This window comes from Nomascus leucogenys, chromosome 11, assembly GCF_006542625.1.
Source record: "Nomascus leucogenys isolate Asia chromosome 11, Asia_NLE_v1, whole genome shotgun sequence".
Taxonomy (NCBI): domain Eukaryota; kingdom Metazoa; phylum Chordata; class Mammalia; order Primates; family Hylobatidae; genus Nomascus; species Nomascus leucogenys.
Genome location: NC_044391.1, coordinates 7,433,481 through 7,454,418, shown reverse-complemented (window position 1 = coordinate 7,454,418; position 20,938 = coordinate 7,433,481). Strand labels below are relative to the sequence as shown.

At 41.2% G+C, this 20,938-nt stretch overlaps 1 protein-coding gene across 1 annotated transcript in view; it reads right to left on the bottom strand.

The window, feature by feature from the left end:
* Positions 1 to 237: 237 nt before the first annotated feature.
* Positions 238 to 20,938, bottom strand: part of SPTLC3 (serine palmitoyltransferase long chain base subunit 3) — a 166,812-nt gene continuing 146,111 nt past the window's right edge. Inside the window, exons 10-12 of the mRNA XM_003252865.4 lie at positions 12,920 to 13,055; positions 6,924 to 7,053; positions 238 to 2,261 (exon numbers count right to left, since the gene is read on the bottom strand). Of these exons, the coding sequence (XP_003252913.2) occupies positions 2,148 to 2,261; positions 6,924 to 7,053; positions 12,920 to 13,055 (380 nt within the window). The 3' untranslated portion in view covers positions 238 to 2,147. The remainder of the gene's footprint in view (positions 2,262 to 6,923; positions 7,054 to 12,919; positions 13,056 to 20,938) is intronic.

Sequence of the window (20,938 nt, the reverse complement as noted above, 5' to 3'; positions counted from 1 at the left end):
TGTTTTGTACATTGAGTGTAATAAATTGCCCCTGCACTCTTGGATCTTGATGAAAAGAGACTAACTTCCTCCCTGCCCTCCACGCTGGGTGGGTAAGTAGTTTCCCACGATGAATTAGACCCAATATCCTCCATGAAAGTAATAATAGTGGACGTTCCTGTTCATGAAGACACTCGTCTAGGGGCTTAAAACTTGAAGGGTAGATGTGACGGTGTGTGTAAAGATGACAGACAGATGCAGAAAGGAAAGAAGATGTTTATTGCTTTCCATAGCTTGTGGAAGGACTAGATATCTCGCTATCTTTTTGACCTCCTGTTGCCTTTATAGAACTCAAGGCATTTATGCAGTTTGGACAATTAACTAGCAAGAATTTCATTTAAATGCACATATTCAAGAGATGAGAACAGTATGTCTCCCTTTCTTTGCATATTTATGACACATTTTCTTTGCACAAATAATGCTGCATCAGTTTCATTGAGAAGAGTTGGAATTTTGTTATCAAAATCATTGAATGGGAAATGGCATTTTCAGAACCCACTTCTTTTCCTCTTTCACTATGGTATTCCTTACAACTTGTAAACATTCATGAAGAACTCTATCATTGTGATCCATTTTTAAACCAATGCACCCACTTGGAGTTATAATTTCCCCATAAAAAACTTTCCGTGCTGATCACTTTTTTTCCTTTAATATGCTTTGAGCATCAGGGCACATTGCTTCATCCATTGCAGGCGCTGTGGGTGGAGTTTCTATCTCAGCGCACAGCATGAAAGTGTAGGTCCATCTGTGCCACACAAAGCCAAGCCTCTCTTGAAGTGATTTGTTTACAGTGTCATTTGATGGAGTGGAATGTTCTGCAACTCATTCGAACTGTTACAGAAACTTTGCTAAAAGGTCACCACTGCTCTTTAGAGTTTCCAAATCTGGGCACCATCTGGGAGCTTGTTAAAGATAAGGTTCTCCATGGGCTTTTTCCGTACAAACTAGATCAGATTAACAAAAGGCTACTTTTCCATAGAAGTTTGTGTTCATATTGAGAAGAAGAGAGAGCGAGAAAGAGAGAACACAAGTAAATTACAGTTAGTTACCTCAAAGTGTGCAAGCCCACTTTCTCCCAATTCAGAGGGCATGTAACAAGTGATAGTACAATTTAATAGGCCTAAATAAGGGTGTTGGTCTTGAAAAAGTTAGAATTTGCTTTTAAATGTCCTTCTTGAATCAACGCATTCTTCAAATATAGTCTTGAGAGTCAATTCTAAAGGACACTGAATTTCACCATTTACTCAAAATTCAATAGGAAAATGACAACTAATTTCTTAAGTTAATAGAGGCTGTGCAGGGTACGCATTCACCGTGCACTGCACCAACAAGGTTCAAATTGTTGTAACTACTGTTTTAGTCTAGACCTAAAAGTGTCTTGTGCTTGCTTTCTGCCCCCTTTCTTATGAAACAAACATCTTGAATTTTCCAAACCTCAGAAGCTCAGCTGTAAAACTGTAGGAGACCAGCAAGAGGAAAAGGAAAATTTCCTTCAAAGACGTCTCTAGTTGCAGTTGATTAGTTCTGCTTTCCCCCTCAAAACATTAACTATGTCTTTTGACACTTGTCTGTGAAAAACGTCCAAATGTGACAAATGGTAGAAACAACATTTCTTTACCCTCCTGCCTGGAACTTCCCATGATACAGATGAGTTCTAGCTGATGCTTTTAGGAGTGGAACGAGGAAGGTGGCTACTGTCCACCACACTCACTCACATCTGCAGATGGAATAAGTAAACACATAGTGAATTTACTGAATAAAAATTTTAAATTCTCTCATTTGCATTTGGTTGGAACCCCTGAAAGGGTCTGCACAGTAGTAGCTAAAACACAGGCTCATTGCCATTAAAAATATTCTCAGAAGTGCGTGTGTGTGTATTTCTAGTAGAATACTTGGAAGAAGAGAGACTTAAATCTGGAATCATGTTTTTGTCTCTGCAGTCCAAGCTGGAGACATTAAAAACAACAACGTCTCCCTCAGTTCAATCAAGCTGGTCTGGGAACCAAAATTGTCCTGAGGAAGGGGGAGAAATCCATTTATATTCCTTGTGAGGCAAGGAGGGAGGTCTTTCTCGCAAAGTCTTTATGTGTCATTCAGGACCAGGAAACTTAATCTTCGAGTTCAAAGCTCGTCTCATCATAGAGCTCAGGACGTGCTGACTTCTTGTGCCGGGAATATTTCAGTTGCAGGAGATCACCCATTTCATCAAGAGCTTCCAAAACCTGCAATGAGATTGCTTTCCAATGGCTATCATTGAACACCTAAGTAGCCCTGCTTTGCAGAGCCCAGGTTCATAGCAAGCCTCACAAAGACACACAGTCTTATTTCGCTAGCTTCTTTTATTTTAAAGAAAAGAAGCAAGATCCGTACCATTAGGTTGTGGTTTAAGACCCTAGAGGAATGTTAGATGCGAATTAATTTTATTTAGTGGTCTAACACTCCATACTATGAATGTTTATTTTATTTTGACAGTGTGAAGAGAAGAATAAAAACATGTGACCCATGCTTACCCTTAAAAGGTTTTATTTTAAAATGTAATGACTTATATGTAATCTTGTGGAAGAAAAAGATAAGGTTGCAGAGTGCATTTGAAGTTATATCTTCATGACACAGCAAACCACCTGGCCAAGAACAAAGTGGAATGTTGCGGGAGCTGATTAACATCATCCTCTGTCCTCTCATGCTATCCCAGGCCTCCTGCTTTTAAATACTCATCTCTGATGAGTATGATATACTCATACTCATCCCAGAAAATACTAGAATGTAACTCACAGTGACTGAGAACTCGTCTGTTTCAACTCTCTTACTTTAGGCGGGTACACGTATCCCCCATTTTACACATGAAACAACTGAGATCCAGAAAGTAAAAAAAGGTCATTTTCTGAGAACACATGGACACAGGAAGGGGAACATCACACACCGGGGACTGTTGTGGGGTGGGGGGAGGGGGCAGGGATAGCATTGGGAGATATATCTAATGCAAAATGACGAGTTAATGGGTGCAGCACACCAACATGGCACATGTATACATATGTAACAAACCTGCACGTTGTGCACATGTACCCTAAAACTTAAAGTATAATAATAATAAAATAATAAAAAAGGTCATTTTTGATTCTAGTATCTCACTAATCCTATGGTATTGGTCATGCCTTTTTAACCTTTCTGAGCCTGTTTTTCTTAACCTGCCATATGAGGAGGAAGATAATATTAGGGTCTAATGCTTTGAAAAGGTAAGGTCAGGGTTGTTAATGTTAGAATGGGTGACTAATAGATCTTATGGACCTTCCTCTTTGGGAAATCTTTCAAACTGACATTAATTAAGATTTCCTCCAACATGTTAAGAGTAATTGATTTCTTGGTAGTAGGAGTATGAGTATTTAAAATGTTCTTCCCTGTTTTTCTAAATTTCCTACATCAAATCTCAGTACTAAGAAAAAGTAACCAAAGTTATCTTTAAAATGACACCTCTCTGGGATAGTTTCTATCAATCTTTGCTGAAGGTGGGGGATGGACTAGTTCAGTGGTATCCAAAGTGAAGGATCTACACATTTGGGGCATCTGTGAGATAATTTACGGAGGATGCAGGAGGAAAACATTAGGATTTCTATTTTTTTTTTTTTTTGAGACAGAGTCTCACTCTGTTGCCCAGGCTGGAGTGCAGTGGCGCGATCTCCGCTCACTGCAACCTCTGCCTCCTGAGTTCAAGTGATTCTCCTGCCTCAGCCTTTCGAGTAGCTGGGATTACAGGCACATGCCACCATGCCTGGCTAATTTTTCTATTTTTAGTAGAGATGGGGTTTCACCGTGTTGGCCAGGCTGGTCTTGAACTCCTGACCTCAGGTCATCCGCCCACCTCAGCCTCCCAAAGTGCTGGGATTATAAGCATGAGCCACTGCGCCTGACCTCTATTCATTTTCATCTCAACCTTTTAAACTTTTATTTGTGGGTACATATAATGTACATAATGTATTGGTATTGCATATATCATTTATAAAGAATTTATGTTAATGTCTGCTGATCCAAGACCACCCAGAACACACTCGTACTCAAAGTCAGGTTTCTTTAGCTTGCTGGGATGGGAGAGGGAGGACACTGCAGAAGAACCATGGGCATCTTAGTGACAGGAAGATGGGAGTGGCTTCTCACTGCATTTGAGCTTGTGCCTGAGATGACTCTAAGGAAGCAGGGACCAGTTCTGGGTTGGATGCTGTTAAGAAGTGGGAGCAGTTCATTGGCTGGCTATATATTTATCATTTCTATCTGAAAGGCGAGAGAATGAAAGCGAGGCTAGAGGTGTTACTGGTGAATGAGCAACTGTCACACATGTCAGTCAGAAGAGGGAGACAGTAAGTATTGTGGCCTTGTCTCTGTCTTGTCCAAATGTGGTCGCGGAGTGCATTTGTCTAATATTATTTCTAGTCTATGAGCCTTTAGGTTCAATTGCTACCTTAATGTACTGGCTGTTCATCAGGGTCATTTTCCACTTTCTCTTACATGTACATTAAGGAACTGCTCAAAATTTTCTGTTGAGATGGGCGCATGATCTCAACAGTTTAGAGGCATTTGTCTAGATGATTGATGTCTCAATATCCTTTCAAAGCAGGCGTTTTGCAGCAATTAAGAAGTTGTGAGGAGAATCACATACATGAATACCTCAATGCTGTTTGGAGCACAAAATTACAAATTCATCCATGCTGTGTGTCCCTCCTGCCAACTCAGGGAACTTGCTTCCTGGCCACGCTCTCTTCTGTCCCTTCTGTACAAGGTCCTCTCTTCACTGTCTTCTTCCCTTAATGTGTAAACATGCTCAAGCCTTCTCCATTTTCAAGGGTATTTTCTAAACCTATTTTTCTTTCTATAGTCAGACTTCTTGAAAGTTTTGCCTGTCTTTTCTTAATACCAACCCATTTCATTTAAAAGAAACAATTTGTTAAAATTCACATTCTGGAAATACATACTCATTTTAGAGAATCTGGGAAATATAGAAGGGTGTAAAGAAGACAAAGTTCACTCATCTCAAAACCTGGTTAGCTCAGTTGTTAACCTGATACTCAATAATTTGTACTGTGTACCTACTGTGTACAATACACTGGTTTATGTTTTGAGGCTATACTGGTGAAGATGAAGGACACGGCAACTCTCTGTGTGTGTGTGTGTGTGTGTGCGCGCGCACATGTGAAAGTGTATAATTTCAAACTCAAATTATCCTTTTTACTCTTTCATTCTTTTATTATTTCTGTTCCCTTCATTCCCTTAAAATGCCTACTCTATGGAACATCAAGTTCCTACTAATTGCTAATCCAATAGTTTCTTCTCATCCCTCACTGCATTTAAACTTCCTGCGGTTTGGAGGGGCATTTTGACCCTCCTCCTGCTTGAAACTTTCTCCTCTGTATGGAGTTTAATACTACACTGAACATGTCTTTCCTGACTGCTCTAGTTCCATGTAAGTCTGGGTCCCCACCTGCGATTCCTGTATCTACCCTGGAATGTAGGCACGCCCCAGGAGTCTGCCCTGTTCACTCTTGCTCATATCTGGACAATTACATCTTCTACTGTTGGCTGTAAGGATCCTTCAGTTCCCTGAACTATAGCAGTTCCAGCTTTGCATACTCTCCTAAGCTCTAGAATCTTATTTTTCTTCTATCGGTGGACCACGGACGCATAGTCTCAACACGTCTAGGACTGAGCTCATTCTATTCCCCCACTCCCATTGAAAATTTGCTGTTCCTTACTGTATACCTTATCTCATTTAAGTGCTTCACCATCCTTCTATTCATCAGGGCTAAAGATCTCAAATTGTCTTTGATTTCTTTCTTCCCACATATGCACTACATTCAATCATTTGTCAAGTCATGGCAGCTCCATTCATTTGTAATATTTGTTCACGGATTAGTTTCTTTTGTTTCCACTACCATTAGCCTTGTCATCTCTTGTTTTGTTTAAATAGCTACATCTTAGGTGCTTTCCTTTTGCCCCTTTCCTCTCCAGTTTGTTTGTCACGTTTATTTCATAATGACATGAAATTGTCATTATGAATGTCACTCCACTGATTGGAAGTCTTGAATGATGCTCGATAACCTTTATTAAAAAGGCCTGGCTCAAAAGCCACCTCCCCTGTGAATCTTCTCCACTCTAATAATTCACCCCACCTTCATGCTCCCACAGTTTTCTATATTTCTTCTTCAAGATTCATTCATTCTGTCTGGTATTATATGTGTTGCTTGTTTTTGTTTTTTAGCATCTTCTCCTAGACTTTTTGCCCCAGGTTTGCACATAGTTGACTCTCAATAGTGTTTGCAAAACTGCATTTATGTTATGTGACTCTTCCCATTAACTCCAAACTGAGTAGATGGCTTAGTTCTCTGATATTACTCATTCATATAACAATGGAAATCGAGGGACAATAGAAGGCAATTTTAAAATCATTTCTGCCTCACTTAGGTGCTGCTGCAATGTAGATTTGTTCTTGTTGGTTTTCCAACATGTTGCTTAGTTGGGTCATATTTTATTATGGCAGATTTAGTGGCTATGAAAAATGTCAGGATGCATGTGATTAAGTCTAAAACAGCATTTTAGACCAGCTTTTGCTTTTAAGATCAAGTAAATAGAACAACATTTGGCCACTCAGTCAGTCTTTTGTAGGAAACCAAAATACTGATTGAAATCTTCACTAAACTGATTTTCTTTTCTATCTACTGAGTGATCACAGTGTTGGCTGTTGTTGACATGCTCTTGTTTTTCGGCAGTGACTTTTGTCAGTGTTGTTTTCCTAAATTACCCAAGAGAAACCCAGAGAACCCCAAGCTGTCTCAATAAAAGGACTTGCTTTGAATCCAAGGTACTGGTACTGAGATCCCGTTGGCCTGTGGTGTACTCACCGTGTCTAACATCTCCCGGGTATGTGCCGCTGAAACACAAAACCGAGCCCGAGCTTCTGCAAGGGGAGTGGCTGGAAATCCCACGACCACCACTCCAATTTTTTTCTCTAACATATGCCTTGCAAAAGCCCTTAAGGAAAAGAAAAAAAAGAAAAAAAAAGTGGTTAGTTGGGAGAAGACAAAATTATCCTGACAAAAAAGGAATATGGCTAATTGATTTTTTCTTTTTTTTTATGATAATAAGTGGAAGATGATGGAAGTTTTTAAACTTCTGTCAAATACAATTGACAAATAAACAGGCAGTGAGTCACTTGGTGCCACTCATGATGGTGTGTGTGGTATTATGGGTCCGACACACTCATTAGATAATTGTAGATATTGAGTCTTTGACACCAAGCAGAACATGCTGATGTTTATGACTCTGGTTTAACAAATCTGCAGTGATATAAAATCCATCTGAAGGATCCCTAGGTATAAAAACCAAAGAGTTCCTATAATGCAGTTCCATAAAGAAAGAATCTATATTAATTGTAAGCCTGTATGTTTTAAAAACTTAATACCAATAATATAATGTGGAAATTTCAAGGAGCCTATACTTAATGAGTATAATTTGAAGACCAAGATCAGAGGGTCTGTAGGATCCAACCCCAAGCCAATATTCCCACTGCAGTGCCAGAAATTATACTTTCCACCAAATCAGAGATCAGAAATAGAACGGTCTCCTGATTGTTTCATAAGTGAATGAACATACCCAGGGATACACGGGGATAATAAACTCAGTGACTGAGTTTAAGAGGAATGGGGCAGAAGGGAGACCAGGAAAGAAGTGTTCACACAGAGAACCTTACAGCCTATAGGATGTAAGTCACAGAACTAGAAAGCTGTCTGATGTAGGGTAAAACCTTCGTAAGCTATGATTCCTTCCCTTTATCCTTCTAGTCTCTTTCTTTTCCAGAGCTAATCTCTGTAACAATTCTAGAATATCAAGCTCAAAGGCTGTAAATATCTTGTGCTGACAGCCAAGGTCAGACAAAAAGGCATGTACTCCCAAGTGACTCTTTTTCCCCTTTGGGCTCTGTTACTCTTTGCAGGAAAACTTAATTACTGAGCGACTTTACCCATAACTGAGGTAAATGCCTCAGATCTGTTCTTAGCATTAAGAGATTGCTGGTGTGTTATTTTAGGCTGGAAGCTGACAGCACCAGAGAAACATTCCAATCACAGCTCAGGAAGAATTCTTGAACCAGACGTGGAGAATAAGCCTGCTCTTCCATTCACTTGTTTTGCTGTTGAGAAGTCTGTCTTTTGGTTGTTTCAGACAGAACATAGGTTATCAGATGAAGCAATGGAGACTGCAGGACCTACAAGACACACAGCCTCTCTGGCTCCCTGGCTTGGGCGAGGCAAGATTAGCCCTTTGATTTCAACTAGGAAGGTTAGAAGGAGATGAAGCTTTCTAGCTGAGAAAGCTTGAAAACAGAAGCTGTTCTTTCTCTTTCTTGATCACCCTATGGAAGGCTGCCCACGGAACTGCACAGAATGAGAGCTCATAATTGTCTGAGAAACAAGTCAAGTGCTTTTATTGCTAGAGTACAAACCACCTGACCCATGATCTCAGGCCAGTTTTCGGGACTCCCAGAAGACCGCTTTCACTGTCTGCATGTTTCTCTTTGTACCAAAGGAAGCACGTTTTGCCAAAGAATGCAGGGCAAAATATATGACTCTGTTGATTCATTAGTCTAATCTGGCGTCTCCCTGGAGCACTTTTGAATTTAAACCTGACACTACTAAAGCTAGTGTTCTTAAGTTAATATACATGATTGCACTGGAAATTTTATATAATGAGCCTCTGTGTTTGTACTCCCCAAAGCAATTGGCAATAGGCTAAAAGAAACTAAACTGTGTGAAATAATAATAATGATAAGAAACATTAGCATTGCATTGTATGCAGAATCACTACCTCTTGTATAACACCATCTTCCAAGTGTATTACATGAACAGGGGAAAAAAAATGCAAACCCTTTACCAAGTACCAAATACAATACATTCTTGATTATTTAAGTGTATGTTTTATGGGTAAAATCACATTACACAGCTCTATAGAAGATTCCAGTGGTAGAGTTATAACAAGGCTTTGTTCAAAACGATAACTGGCTACAGACCATATTTTCATTCTGCATGGTAGGAATGTGGAGAGATCATCATTCTTTAATAAAATCAAAGGTTTTTAAATGACCAAATGAAAGAAGTGTTTCCACAGTGGCTTATACAATTAACGCCCTATTTCAAAAAATGTCTCTACATATAAACTTCCAACAAAGAAATATCACAGAAGGAAACAAAGTCAGAAAGCAGGGCAAACTCTTGCCAGCAACCCCTACCCGTAATAGATAATATTACCTTTTGTAACTAACCTGTTCTGTTTCCTTAGGTGACCCAGATTTTTTTTTTCTGTTTGCAGTGATTGTTGCCTTTTGAATCACCAATGATGACATTAAAAATAATTATACTCTGTGTTGCTTTAATGAGATGTGCATTTTTTTCCTATGGACTAAAGCTTCAGAGGTTATGTTGTGTTCAAAAGAGCTCTAGTTTATGAAGCAAATGGAACTGGCTTTGAATTCTGGTCTCTGCTGCCTACAACCTGTGTGAGTCTTAGAGAGTAATTTTTTTTTTTTTTTGACACGGAGTTTCACTCTCGTTGCCCAGGCTGGAGTGCAGTGGTGTGATCTCGGCTCACTGCAACCTCCACCTCCCGGGTTCAAGCGATTCTCCTGCCTCAGTCTCCCAAGTAGCTGGGAGTACAGGTGCCTGCCACCATGCCCAGCTAATTTTTTTTTTTTTTGGTAGTTTTAGTAGAAACAGGGTTTCACCATGTTGGCCAGGCTGGTTTCAAACTCCTGACCTCAGGTGATCCATCTGCCTCAGGCTCCTAAAGTGTTGGGATGACAGGCATGAGCCACCGCACCTGGCTTTAGAAAGTAATTTGACCTTTCTAAGTCTTAGCATCTTCATTTATAAACTAAGGGCTAAACATCCTACCCTCCATGGGTAAACACTGAGGTCTAATAGCCTTACTTATCATGTATTTAGTACTCTGTGATGTTAGCTCTTCTTAAAAAACAGTCTTAAGTTGAAAGAAACAAGATGGTTTGACATATTATCCAGCATCTAATACAGCAATATGGAAGCAGAGTGTAGCAGGATCTTTACCTACTATTTTTTCTGGACGTTTTCTTTTTAGTAATGCAACCAAGAATTCTAATGATTATTTTGGAGAGCCATGCAACCATGGTGATACAACCTTGCACTCAGCTGAAACTGATAATGATTATCATCGTTGCAGAGTAGTAGTAGTGAAATGGCTACCACTGATTGAATGCTTATGGCATGCCAACTACTATATTCAGTACTTTGTACACATTACTAAAAATGACATTATTAATGACTTTATTAATTAATGCTATTAATAATGACAGCTAACACTGAATAGCTCTTATATAAGAGGTAACATGCCAAATGCTGTATGGACATCATCTTGTTTAATCTTCACAGTAACCTTATGAAATAGATACTATCATATCCCGCTTTATAAATGAGAAAACTGGGGCTTCAGAAAGCTGAGTAACTTGTCCAAGAATCCCCAGCTAGGAAGAGGAAGAATCAAATTTCTTTTTGATTCCAAACTTTTCACCACACCATAGAGCATAACTTTTATATGAAGCATATTGTTCATAGCATATTGTATGAATTCTTGAAGTTACATGCATTTGTTTTCACTACTTACGGATTCTTCTCATTGGGTTGGTTCATTTTTCCAACCTGTTGGGATTCTACTTCTGGCTTTTATTATTAAAGTTGGAACTATCCAGAACACTCCCTACTGTCACTGTAAGTAACATTCCAGAATTATGTGTTTTATACCTTGGACAAGTTTATTTTCAATGCCTTCTTTTGAGCTAATGATAAAATATTAGATAAACCTGAGCCAAGTTTGGAATATTTCTTCCAACACACATCATTTCCCCAATCATTTTGAATAAATGTATGTGTGTCTGTGTGTGTGTGTATGTGCCTTCAAAAATCAGATGGTTAAAGATCTTTGAATTGTCTGCTACTTTCAATCACCGTTGTCACCCCTCCTTGACATTATCACAGAGCAGTACTATATATAACATTTCTGTAGCATATTATGTCCTCAGACACTTCATGCACTGTTTTCCTGACCCCCAACTGGTGGGAATGATGTGGCATGCTAAAAAACTCATGTGTGTGTGTGTGTGTGTGTGTGTGTGTGTGTTTTTTAACGGAGTCTCGCTCTGTCGCCCCAGCTAGAGTGCAGTGGTGCGATCTCCGCTCACTGCAAGCTCCACCTCCCAGGTTCACGCCACTCTCCTGCCTCAGCATCCCGAGTAGCTGGGACTGCAGGCACCCACCACCATGCCCGGCTAATTTTTTATATTTTTCATAGAGACGGGGTTTCACCGTGTTAGCCAGGATGGTCTCGATCTCCTGACCTCGTGATCTGCCTGCCTGGGCCTCCCAAAGTGATGGGATTACAGGCGTGAGCCACCGCACCCAGCCTTCATGTCCCCTTGTGATTTTGCTATGGTAAAATGACCCAAGAGCATACTCTGAAGAATCAGTCTTTTAGGAACTTATAACTCAGTCTTGCCCTCCATGAGTTTTCACAAGTAAGACCCAAAACTCTTTTATTGGTACTTTTCTATACTTCCAGTACTCTGCCAATCTAGTCAGGCTATTAGAGAGTCAAACAGAAAGTTCCAGCAATGGGTTACATTGGAGGGGAGTTAGGACCACTAGAATCTGATGCATAGTATGTTGAACATGAATTTCTATCATGTGCTTGGTCAGAGACAAAAATAAACATTTTACCTTGAGAAAGGATTTTAGTTAACTTCCTTTTTTTTTTTTTTTTTTTTTTTTTGACAGGGTCTCATTCTGTCATCCAGTCACCTAGGCTGGAGTGCAGTGGCACAATCTCTGCTCACGCAACCTCTGCTTCCTGGGGTCAAGTGATCCTCCTGCCTCAGCCTCCCTAGTAGCTAGGACTACAGGCATGCACCACCATGCCCACCTAATTTTTGTATTTTTAGTAGAGACAGGGTTTCACCATGTTGGCCAGGCTGGTCTCGAACTCCTGACCTCAGGTGATCCACCTGCCTCAGCCTCCCAAAGTGCTGGGATTACAGGCGTGAGCCACTGTGCCCTGACAGTCAACTTCCTTTTAACAACATGTAATTAGTCTAATTACGTTAGTCTCTAGCAGGTTGGAGAAGGGCTCATGTATCAAATTGTCCCTGCCAAACTGACAAAAAGTCATGTTTTCCTCTTTATGCAGTTGTTGCTAATGCTGTTTCAAAGTTGCAATCAAGTAAACAACCCCCAAACAGGTTCACAGTAAAGGCATGAGAAACTGAGCATGAGCTTCAATGTGAGCCTCAGTTTGGGTTTTTGCATCTTAGTTTTACTGCTGTTTGACTTGTGTGACTTTGGGCGGGTTGCTTAACTGCTCTCAGCCTCAGCTTCCCCATGCTTGAAATGAGAATGTCCTCTTCTGAGGATGGCTGCAGAGTTCAATGGGAGAAAGCACAGAGCCTGATCACATTGTTTTTTTGGTAATATGGGGAGAGATGATCTTCAGAAGTTCTCCCTGAGAACGATCTTGGGTCAGAAGGAGGCTCAGGATTGTGCTTAATTTACAGGTGAGGCTGAGGGAGATAAGTGATTTCCCTAAATTCACAGAACTTGAATTTAGGGAGAGAGCTCAGTCTTAGCACCTTTGGTTCCCTTTCTATAAGACCTGTGGGAAGGGTCTAGCTGATAGACTGGCAGGTGGCTTCTGAGAAGCCGTACGCGTGAATACTGAACTCACTCACCCCATTCCAAATGCATAATCTAATGCCTGTGCCAAAAAAGCCATCTTAGGTCACCTTGGGGTTTAGGTGTGATTATGAGATGCCTTGGATACTTACGCTACTTTACCAGGCATATAAAGAAGCAGAGGAACAACAGAAGCATTCTCATTGCCATAGATAATGAATCCCATTTCCTGCAGTCTTTGTCTGAAGTATCTTGTGTTTTTCGCAAGTCGCTGTACTCTCTGCAGCCCTGAAAAGAGACAGGCGTGAAATCCATCAATTCCCACTAGAAAGAGGGAAGTAAAGGTCAGGTCAACTTGGCAAGCATCTTTAAGTCTTTCTGCAGGCCAGCAGCACTAGCTGGGAGGAAGAAGTAGGGAAGGGAGATATCTCCTGGGGAGTAGGTGTGGGCACTGATGCCCAGGTACTGCCTTGAGCCTGGAAGGCAGGAAGGGAGGTGGAGGGTGCTACGAGGTGCTGCAAGCAACTGAAGCCAGGATACGCTAGAGGACTGGTGGGAGGCAGGGGAGGTATCTATTTTGTATAGACTCTGTGCAAAGTACCTTAAAAACATCAACTCAAGAGAAGGGAGTGTGATAAGAAGGAACATAACCACTTCCCCCCCCACCCCACACTTCATAGCAGATATTGGTAGATGCTTTTTAGCTAAGCTGAATTGGCTCATTAAATTGTCCCTCATTTAAATCTCTAATCAAAGGATCCTTCATCCAATCTGAATTTGTAGGGACAGCATATTCATAGACAAAGATAAGTCCTGCTGAGATCAGGGCTGTTTTTTCAGGCATTTGGTGGTAGACTAATAGAAGGGAGGAAAGAGGGGGACCCCTGCTTTCCCAAGCCAGAAAAAAGGACAACATTGGCCCAGAAGAGAAAGACAAGCAAAGTACATACATGGGTCCATGTCAAGGTTATTGGTGCTTCAGCTCTTACAGCCTGTGTCCTAAGTGTGTGTCCCAGTGCAGAGTTCATGCGTGTGAAATGAAAAAGTGATGAAAGAGCAGAAAGTCCCATCCTAAAGATGCCTGTCTACTCGGGTTCTGCTTCAAAACAGGTGGGTAAGTAAGCCAGCCAAAGCTAAATAGTGTTTGCTCAATAAGAATGAATAGGATTAAACACTGAAGTCCCCTAGAAATCAGCCCAAAGTTTGCATTTGATGCAGGATTGCTGTTGGGCAGGAATGTGCCACTACAGTCTTTCGTCTTACTGGTCGTCTTTAGCGGACCTCCATTCTGAGTGGTGAGATGTTCAGACGAACTGGTCAGAGATTCTGCTCTACAGGTTATACAATATTTTGAACATCACTCATGGGTGTTTGTAATGCTTCAGATGGAAATAGGGTAAACATTTCAGTAAACATGTCAATCACAGTCATCTGGTCCCTTCTTAGAGAAATGGCCCCAGATTGTGCCTTTTCAAAAGGTTGAGCAGTGGGCATCTTGTGCTCAGCATCCTCCTCCAGAGAACCATACTGTTTGAGTAGGGTTGGCCCTGCCTTTCCTCTTTTCTACAAGGTAGTATGAGGGCCAGTCTTAATCAGTTGGAATACTTCATCCCCTGATTATTGGTTTGATGATGGAGCACAACTAGGGACTATTTGAGTCTTTCTTTTAGATCCACTGAGGAAGAAGTCTAAGCATGAGATAATTATCAACTACATATTTGTCCTCACCTGGAGGAAGCCTGCTTGAGAATGATATTGACTCACACAGAAGCCACTGTGCAGGACACTGAGAGTTCCTGATGGCATCATCTGAACCTTTGGGTCCAGCTGTGCCAGACCATTTTTTTGGGCTTCCCTGCTGTGTCAGCCAATACATTTCCTCTTTTGCCTCCTATAACCAAATGTGTCCTGAGTAATTCAGGTGGTGGCTACTAATTGGATCAGGTAGCCTCTAAAGGACAATAATAATAACAATAACAATAATTACAGCTCACCCATATGTCATGTCACCACTGTTATAAGCTCTTGATATTTATTGATTTAGTAGTCACAACAACCAAATTGGTGTAAGAACTGTGATCCTATGTTATACACAAGGAGAAGCCAAGTAACTTACGCAAATTTACATAGTTGGTAGGTGGCCAAGCCAGAATTGGATTCTAGAATCCTAGATTCCAGCATCTGTGTTGTTAGCCCCTCCACTATAATGCTCTGCCCAGGTAAGGGATGGTGGTCTTTGGTTCTTCTGAAGATCAATAAAACTCTCATTTCTGCCAGCTGTTTGGATTATATCTTTTTTTTTTAGTAGAGGCAGTTGAGAGTTGAAGGCTGAGCAAGTGTTTGACGGCCTCATGTTGTGAGTGGTTGGGTAAGGTATCACTAGTGTAGGATATCGCTAGGTTGGAGTCTAGGGCCCCCTTCATTTTAGGTAGAGGTCCTGAAGGGCTGTGTCCAAGGAGTGAGGGTGAACCAGATGTAGGCAAGCTCCCAAAGGGCACTTTCTTTACCCAGACATCTAGCATTTTTTCACTAGGCTCTATCACTCCCAAAATACTTCAAATATTCCTTTAAGTTTTCCTTTGCTCATCAGGCCTAAATGAACTTAACTTCTGTGACACCTTAATTGTGTTAACAATACGGTATATGCAGAGAAATGGAGATTTAGTTGAGCGGAACACAGACCAAGGAGCAGGATGCTAAATGCCTCAATTGTCCATGCTTGTTTTCTGTCACTTTCTTTATCCCAACTCCAGTTCTCAAGGGTGATCCCTCCCCAACTCTGTCAGCTCCCAGCGGGCAGGTTGTGATGGAGAGAGCATCTGGCTTATCGTTCTTTCTTAGGGACGCTTACATCTCAGCCCCTCTGTCCTGACCACAGACAATGAATGGAGCACGCCCTTGACCCAAAGGCAGTCCACTTGGGTGTTAGCAAGGAAGCCATACATTGGTCTATCACAGGAGCTTTGATAAAGAGACAATAAATATAAATTAAACAAACCAGATCTTCTTGCTATTACAGTGTGGATGTGAAAAATTTAGAGAGGATGGTAGTAAACTTTAGTTGGTGGTAAGAGTAGAAATGGAAAGACACAGAAAAAAAGCTTATTAGCAGAATCTGTGAGACAGAGTAAGCCATTGGTTGGTAGAAGCTGTGGCAACCTATAAAGAAGAGAGGTGGGCAGTGCAAGATGAGTCACTAATAATAGGAATAGTAGGAAATAAAAACAGACGAGCTTATAGTCTAGTGAGAGAAACAGACATTAATAAAATAATCACACAAATGGATGTAAAATTGCAACTCTGATGTGCAGTGTAGAGAAATGTTATCTGGTGTTATGAGAGCTCATAAGAGGGGGACTGGACCAAATCTGAAAAAAATCAATAAATGATGAATGAACAAAGATCCGAAGGATAAGCAAGTATTAACCGCAGAAAAAGCTAGAGGAGAGTATTCCAGGCTTAGGAAACAGGTGCAATGGTCTTGTGATTTGTAGGACACAGAAGTTGTGAACAAGGCAAGATGTGGTTGAGGCTGGGACAAGATGAGGCTGGAAAGATGAATGGACTGTCTAAAAAAGAAAAAATGAGGTGAGACTACAGGAATTGAAGAATCCCACATTTAATGATTGGAAGGAGTAGGAGTAGGATGAATCTGAAAGGGAGAAAAGAATAGCAGCAACCAGAGAGGGAGAAAACAAAGCCAGACATAGTGTTCCTTGGTTTTATCAACATGACAACTCATTGACAACCTTTACTTTGGAGTCCCTGGATGGAACTCTGGTTTTAAAGAAAGAAACAGGTAGCTCCAAATATGGTTTCTTAGTTCATATTCCTTTCAAAATCCCCAATTCTAAATTTGCAATGTGAACACAAGTAAGAAATCCAGAGATGTGTAGAAACATCTGTGTATATATATATGCTTAGACACAGTCTCCTTTGTGCTAAAAAAGAAAAAGGAATTTTATAACATGCTGATGTGTCCCTTGGAAACTTGTATGTTTGCAGAGCCTATTGGAAGTGCAGGACTAGAAATTAAGAAGGAGAATATTTGCCTTACTTAAGAAAAATCACCCATACATTGAAACTGTGTTTAGAGAGTTAAGAACATAAGGAGTAGGGGGAGATTGTGGACAGAAGGAAAGGAAAAGAGGGCTATGGTAAGGATTATTTTAAAGGTGATTGAAATCAAGGCACAGAGATACATCTCAGCCACCAAAATGTATTCCATATGGCCTGTCCCCGTGTGCATTCAGCACTTTTGCGGATCATTAGCTACACAATGAACAGATGACTTCATCAGGCTGGGCCTGATGATTCCTACATGTTCCCCCTTGAAGACTAGAAGGATTTCCTGGCCTGGAAGTGCCTGAATGACTTCAATTGCTTTTCCCAATGGCATTATCTTTGTGCTTGCCTATAAAGATTCATCTATCATTGGCTGCCTAGCTACTTAATTGGCCCCGGCTGTCCCTACTTCCTTGATTAACCCAAGAAACTGGATCATCAGCTAATGTCACCATTTCACTGCTTCCAGATCCTTCAGAGACTTGACCAAACAGATGATATCCAGGGGTATCTGACTCCTAAGAACTAAATGTTTTATTCTTCCCTATCTTTCCTATCTTTAAACCATTTAGCACAGCATGGCTGACAAGCCATTATGACACACTTTGTGGTTGCCACGCTTTCTCATATAGGTTACTACAAATGCCTTTGAGGTCTTTTGCGTTTGCCAAGATACAGCTCCTTTCAATTACTCTATTGCTCATTCTTTAAAATTGGAAACATTCTCATACTCTTGGAAGGCCTGGGGACAGAGGTGGAATTTGTACATATAAAACACTACTCATCTAAACAGGATGCAAATGATTTTATTAATTATGTTGGGCTTTGAGATTCTTGCTTGAAGAGTGATTTGCAAAAGTAGGAGCAATATTTGGTGCATGTCCATTTGTACAGGGACAGCCATGCTAGGATGGCAAAGGGAAGCTTTGGAGATTGGGCACTGCGGCCACATCCCCTTCAAGACACTCAGAGTCTCCAATTAAGTAGTTTCTGATCTTCTACATATTACACAGAAGTCAGGGAGAGTCCCTACTCACATAAATAAGTGAATGAAATAATCTCTTATGTAGACCTCTGGAGAGTTTCCATAAGTGTTTATTTTGTCATATTTTGGATTCTCTGAGGAGGCTGCTGAGTGGAAAAGGAATAGGCTTTGGAGTTAAGTGGAATGGGAATCAAACTCCACCTGGACAGCCTAAAATCTAAAATTCTCAGTTTTAGCTGTAAATTAGAGATAAGCTTATCTTACAGGAAAATTGGGAGAAATCAAGAAATTAATGTGGGAAAAGTGTTTAGTACTGCATCTGGCATTTGGTAGGTCCTTGAAAGGGGAATTGCCATTTTCTGCTGGGCAATAGTTCTCTGCAGCCTCAGTGCCACCTCACAGTCATCTGGAGAGCTTGGCAAACCTTATGTCCAGGCTGCACCCCAGACCCATTAAATCAGGATCTCTGGGGATGGGACCTGGCATGAGTTTTGGTTTTAACAAGGTTCGGCCAAGCAGACTGGGATGTCTCAGAAATAGCTGCCATTTCTGGTCCACCCCTAGGGCCATGCATGGCCTTTTCTGGGTATCTGATTGCAGCCTGGCTGAGCTATGCTCCTTCACTGGATGTGGCAAATAAAAATGGGCATATGTGGTAGCCTCTTGTTTGGCATGATTACTTCCCAGCAGTTCCTGAGTGCTCAGGTTCCTGAGATACCTTTTTGTGGGGGTGACCTGCTCTCCCGACAGCTACATGCTCCAAAGCTTTCACTCATCTTAAGATCAACCTCCCTGTCAACCCCACCCCTCTCATGAAGGTGGTTAAATCAAGGGCGAGCCTTTCCTGGCTGATGACCTGTCTGTTCCTATTCTATCTCTTCTGATTTCTGGCTTTGCTGGCTTTGAGAGATAGGCTAGGTTAACAGAGGCCACAAATACTTTAACCTCCCCTCCAATGCTGTTAAAACAAAACCAGCTGGGTCAGGGGAAGAAAAACAAATAAAACACAAATCCTCTTACTACGAAGCTTTGCAGTTGCCTAATAAAAACAATGGTCAGTGGCATTTCCAAAAATATGTTTAGGACAACTCAGTCTCCCAGAGGCCCAGAAGGAATTACAGATGGTGGAAACTACCAGAATGACCTGTCTTAAAGAAGGAAAATTTCTTCTCTGTCAAACCATTGGCGTGCAAAAGAAGAGAAAGCATTGCCCCCGTAATCCTAAGCAAAAGAGATGGGGTTGACGAGTTTGTGAGTTCGTGAGCCAACACCATTGTCCCAGTCTATTTTCTGCAGACTTTGCAATCTCATTTTCTAACAAAAAACATGAATATGCCCAGATACCGTGGGATGACTTATTTTATTATTTCCCAGGCTTGAAAATATATGTTCAGAAATATACCCGGCTCATTCTCTCCTTAAATTATTTAGCATACGACCACTGTCCAGAATACAGACTGCATGACCTCAAACATGCTCCTAGGCAGCATTGCCTGGAAAATGAGGTCCTTGTCTTTAGAGATGGGAAGTCACATTCCATAAAACATTTCTCACATTTTAAGAAGTTGCTATTTCTGAAAAATTAACCCAGGGAAAATCAAATTGATATTAAAGAATGCCTGCAGTGGTCTAAGAATGCCTAATTTCCCCTGCCCCTCCCTGCTTCTCTATCTGCCAATTTGCCCTGGGCTTTTTCCCCTGGCTTGGCGAGGGGGCAGAGGGTGATGGGGAGAGACCTTGGAGTAAAGTTTCAATGGACAGGAGGAAGTCAGCGTCTGTTATTTTAAGCACTGAACACCAGACAGGACATTTTGTTTCCAACACACTCAGGGACAGAGAGATCTCGGTAAAGATCAAGAGGCTACAGAGCAGCAAGAATCATAAGAATCACATTAGCACTGACAAGCTTCCCAGTGGGGTGGAGAAAAGAGCATTTGGAGTGGTTTGCTAAGAGGAATGCACATTTTTATCAGGCACTGAAGCTCTCCCTTTTGATGTCGGGATTCCAGGGCTACAGCATGTTTTATAGTCGCATACACATGTTCCAAGGGCTCTCCAGGCTGCTCAGTCTTGCCCCTGTGGAATGCATGCAGGAGCAGGCTGGACATCAGGGGTGGGCAGCCATCGGCATGGCCTGATTTCCAGGGCCCTGGGAAAACACCCTGCCTCCACCTCCCACCAGCTGCTCACATACACGGTTAGCTATTTAATCCCCAAGCAAGGATGAGAATGGACATTTCTTGTGCACCTACTGTGAGCCAGGAACTGGCTTTTTGGGCCCACTTCACAGATGAGGAAACAGAGGCTTGGAGATCATGAAGGCATTACCCAGCTGACCTGGAAATTGGCAGTGCCTAGGAGATTATCAAAGTTGGCTCTTTGGAAAAACTGGTAAACTCGCTCATGATGAGGAGTGAATTCCATCATTCACGGAGTTATACACTTCACAAATGAAAAGTACTCACTATCTACAGGAGCCAGGCCAGCTGCTGAGGTGGCAATGGAAGATGAAAAATTTCTGACACTGTTTGGAACAAATGATCTAACAGGAGACAAGGCAGATATCAAATAATATATAACCAAAAATAGGTGCCATGAGACAGATGTAGACATTTGCATAGTATTGTTGCTTCCTGAATACTTATAAAATGAATGATAAGATATAATATTACTTTGCATGTAAATAGAGAGTAATATTTTAGCAAGCCATTAATTATGTAATTTTACACATTAAATGAGATAATATGGGAAGCTGAGGGCCTTCTGGGAACCCTTGTAAATCAGTGATTCTTTTTTTTTTAATTTTAATTTTAAGTTTTGGGGTACATGTGAAGATTTGTTACATAGGTAAATACATGTCGTGGGGGTTTGTTGTACATATTATCTCATCATCCAGATATTAAGCCCAGTACAATAGTTCTGTCTTCTGCTCCTTTCCCTCCTCCCACCCTCCTCCCAGCCTCCTCCCTCAAGTATACCCCAGTGTCTGTTGTTTCCTTCTTTGTGTTCATAAATTCTTATCATTTACCTCCCACTTATAAGTAAGAACATGTATTTGGTTTTCTGTTCCTGTGTTAGTTTGCTAAGGATAATAGCCTCCAGCTCCATCCATGTTCCTGCA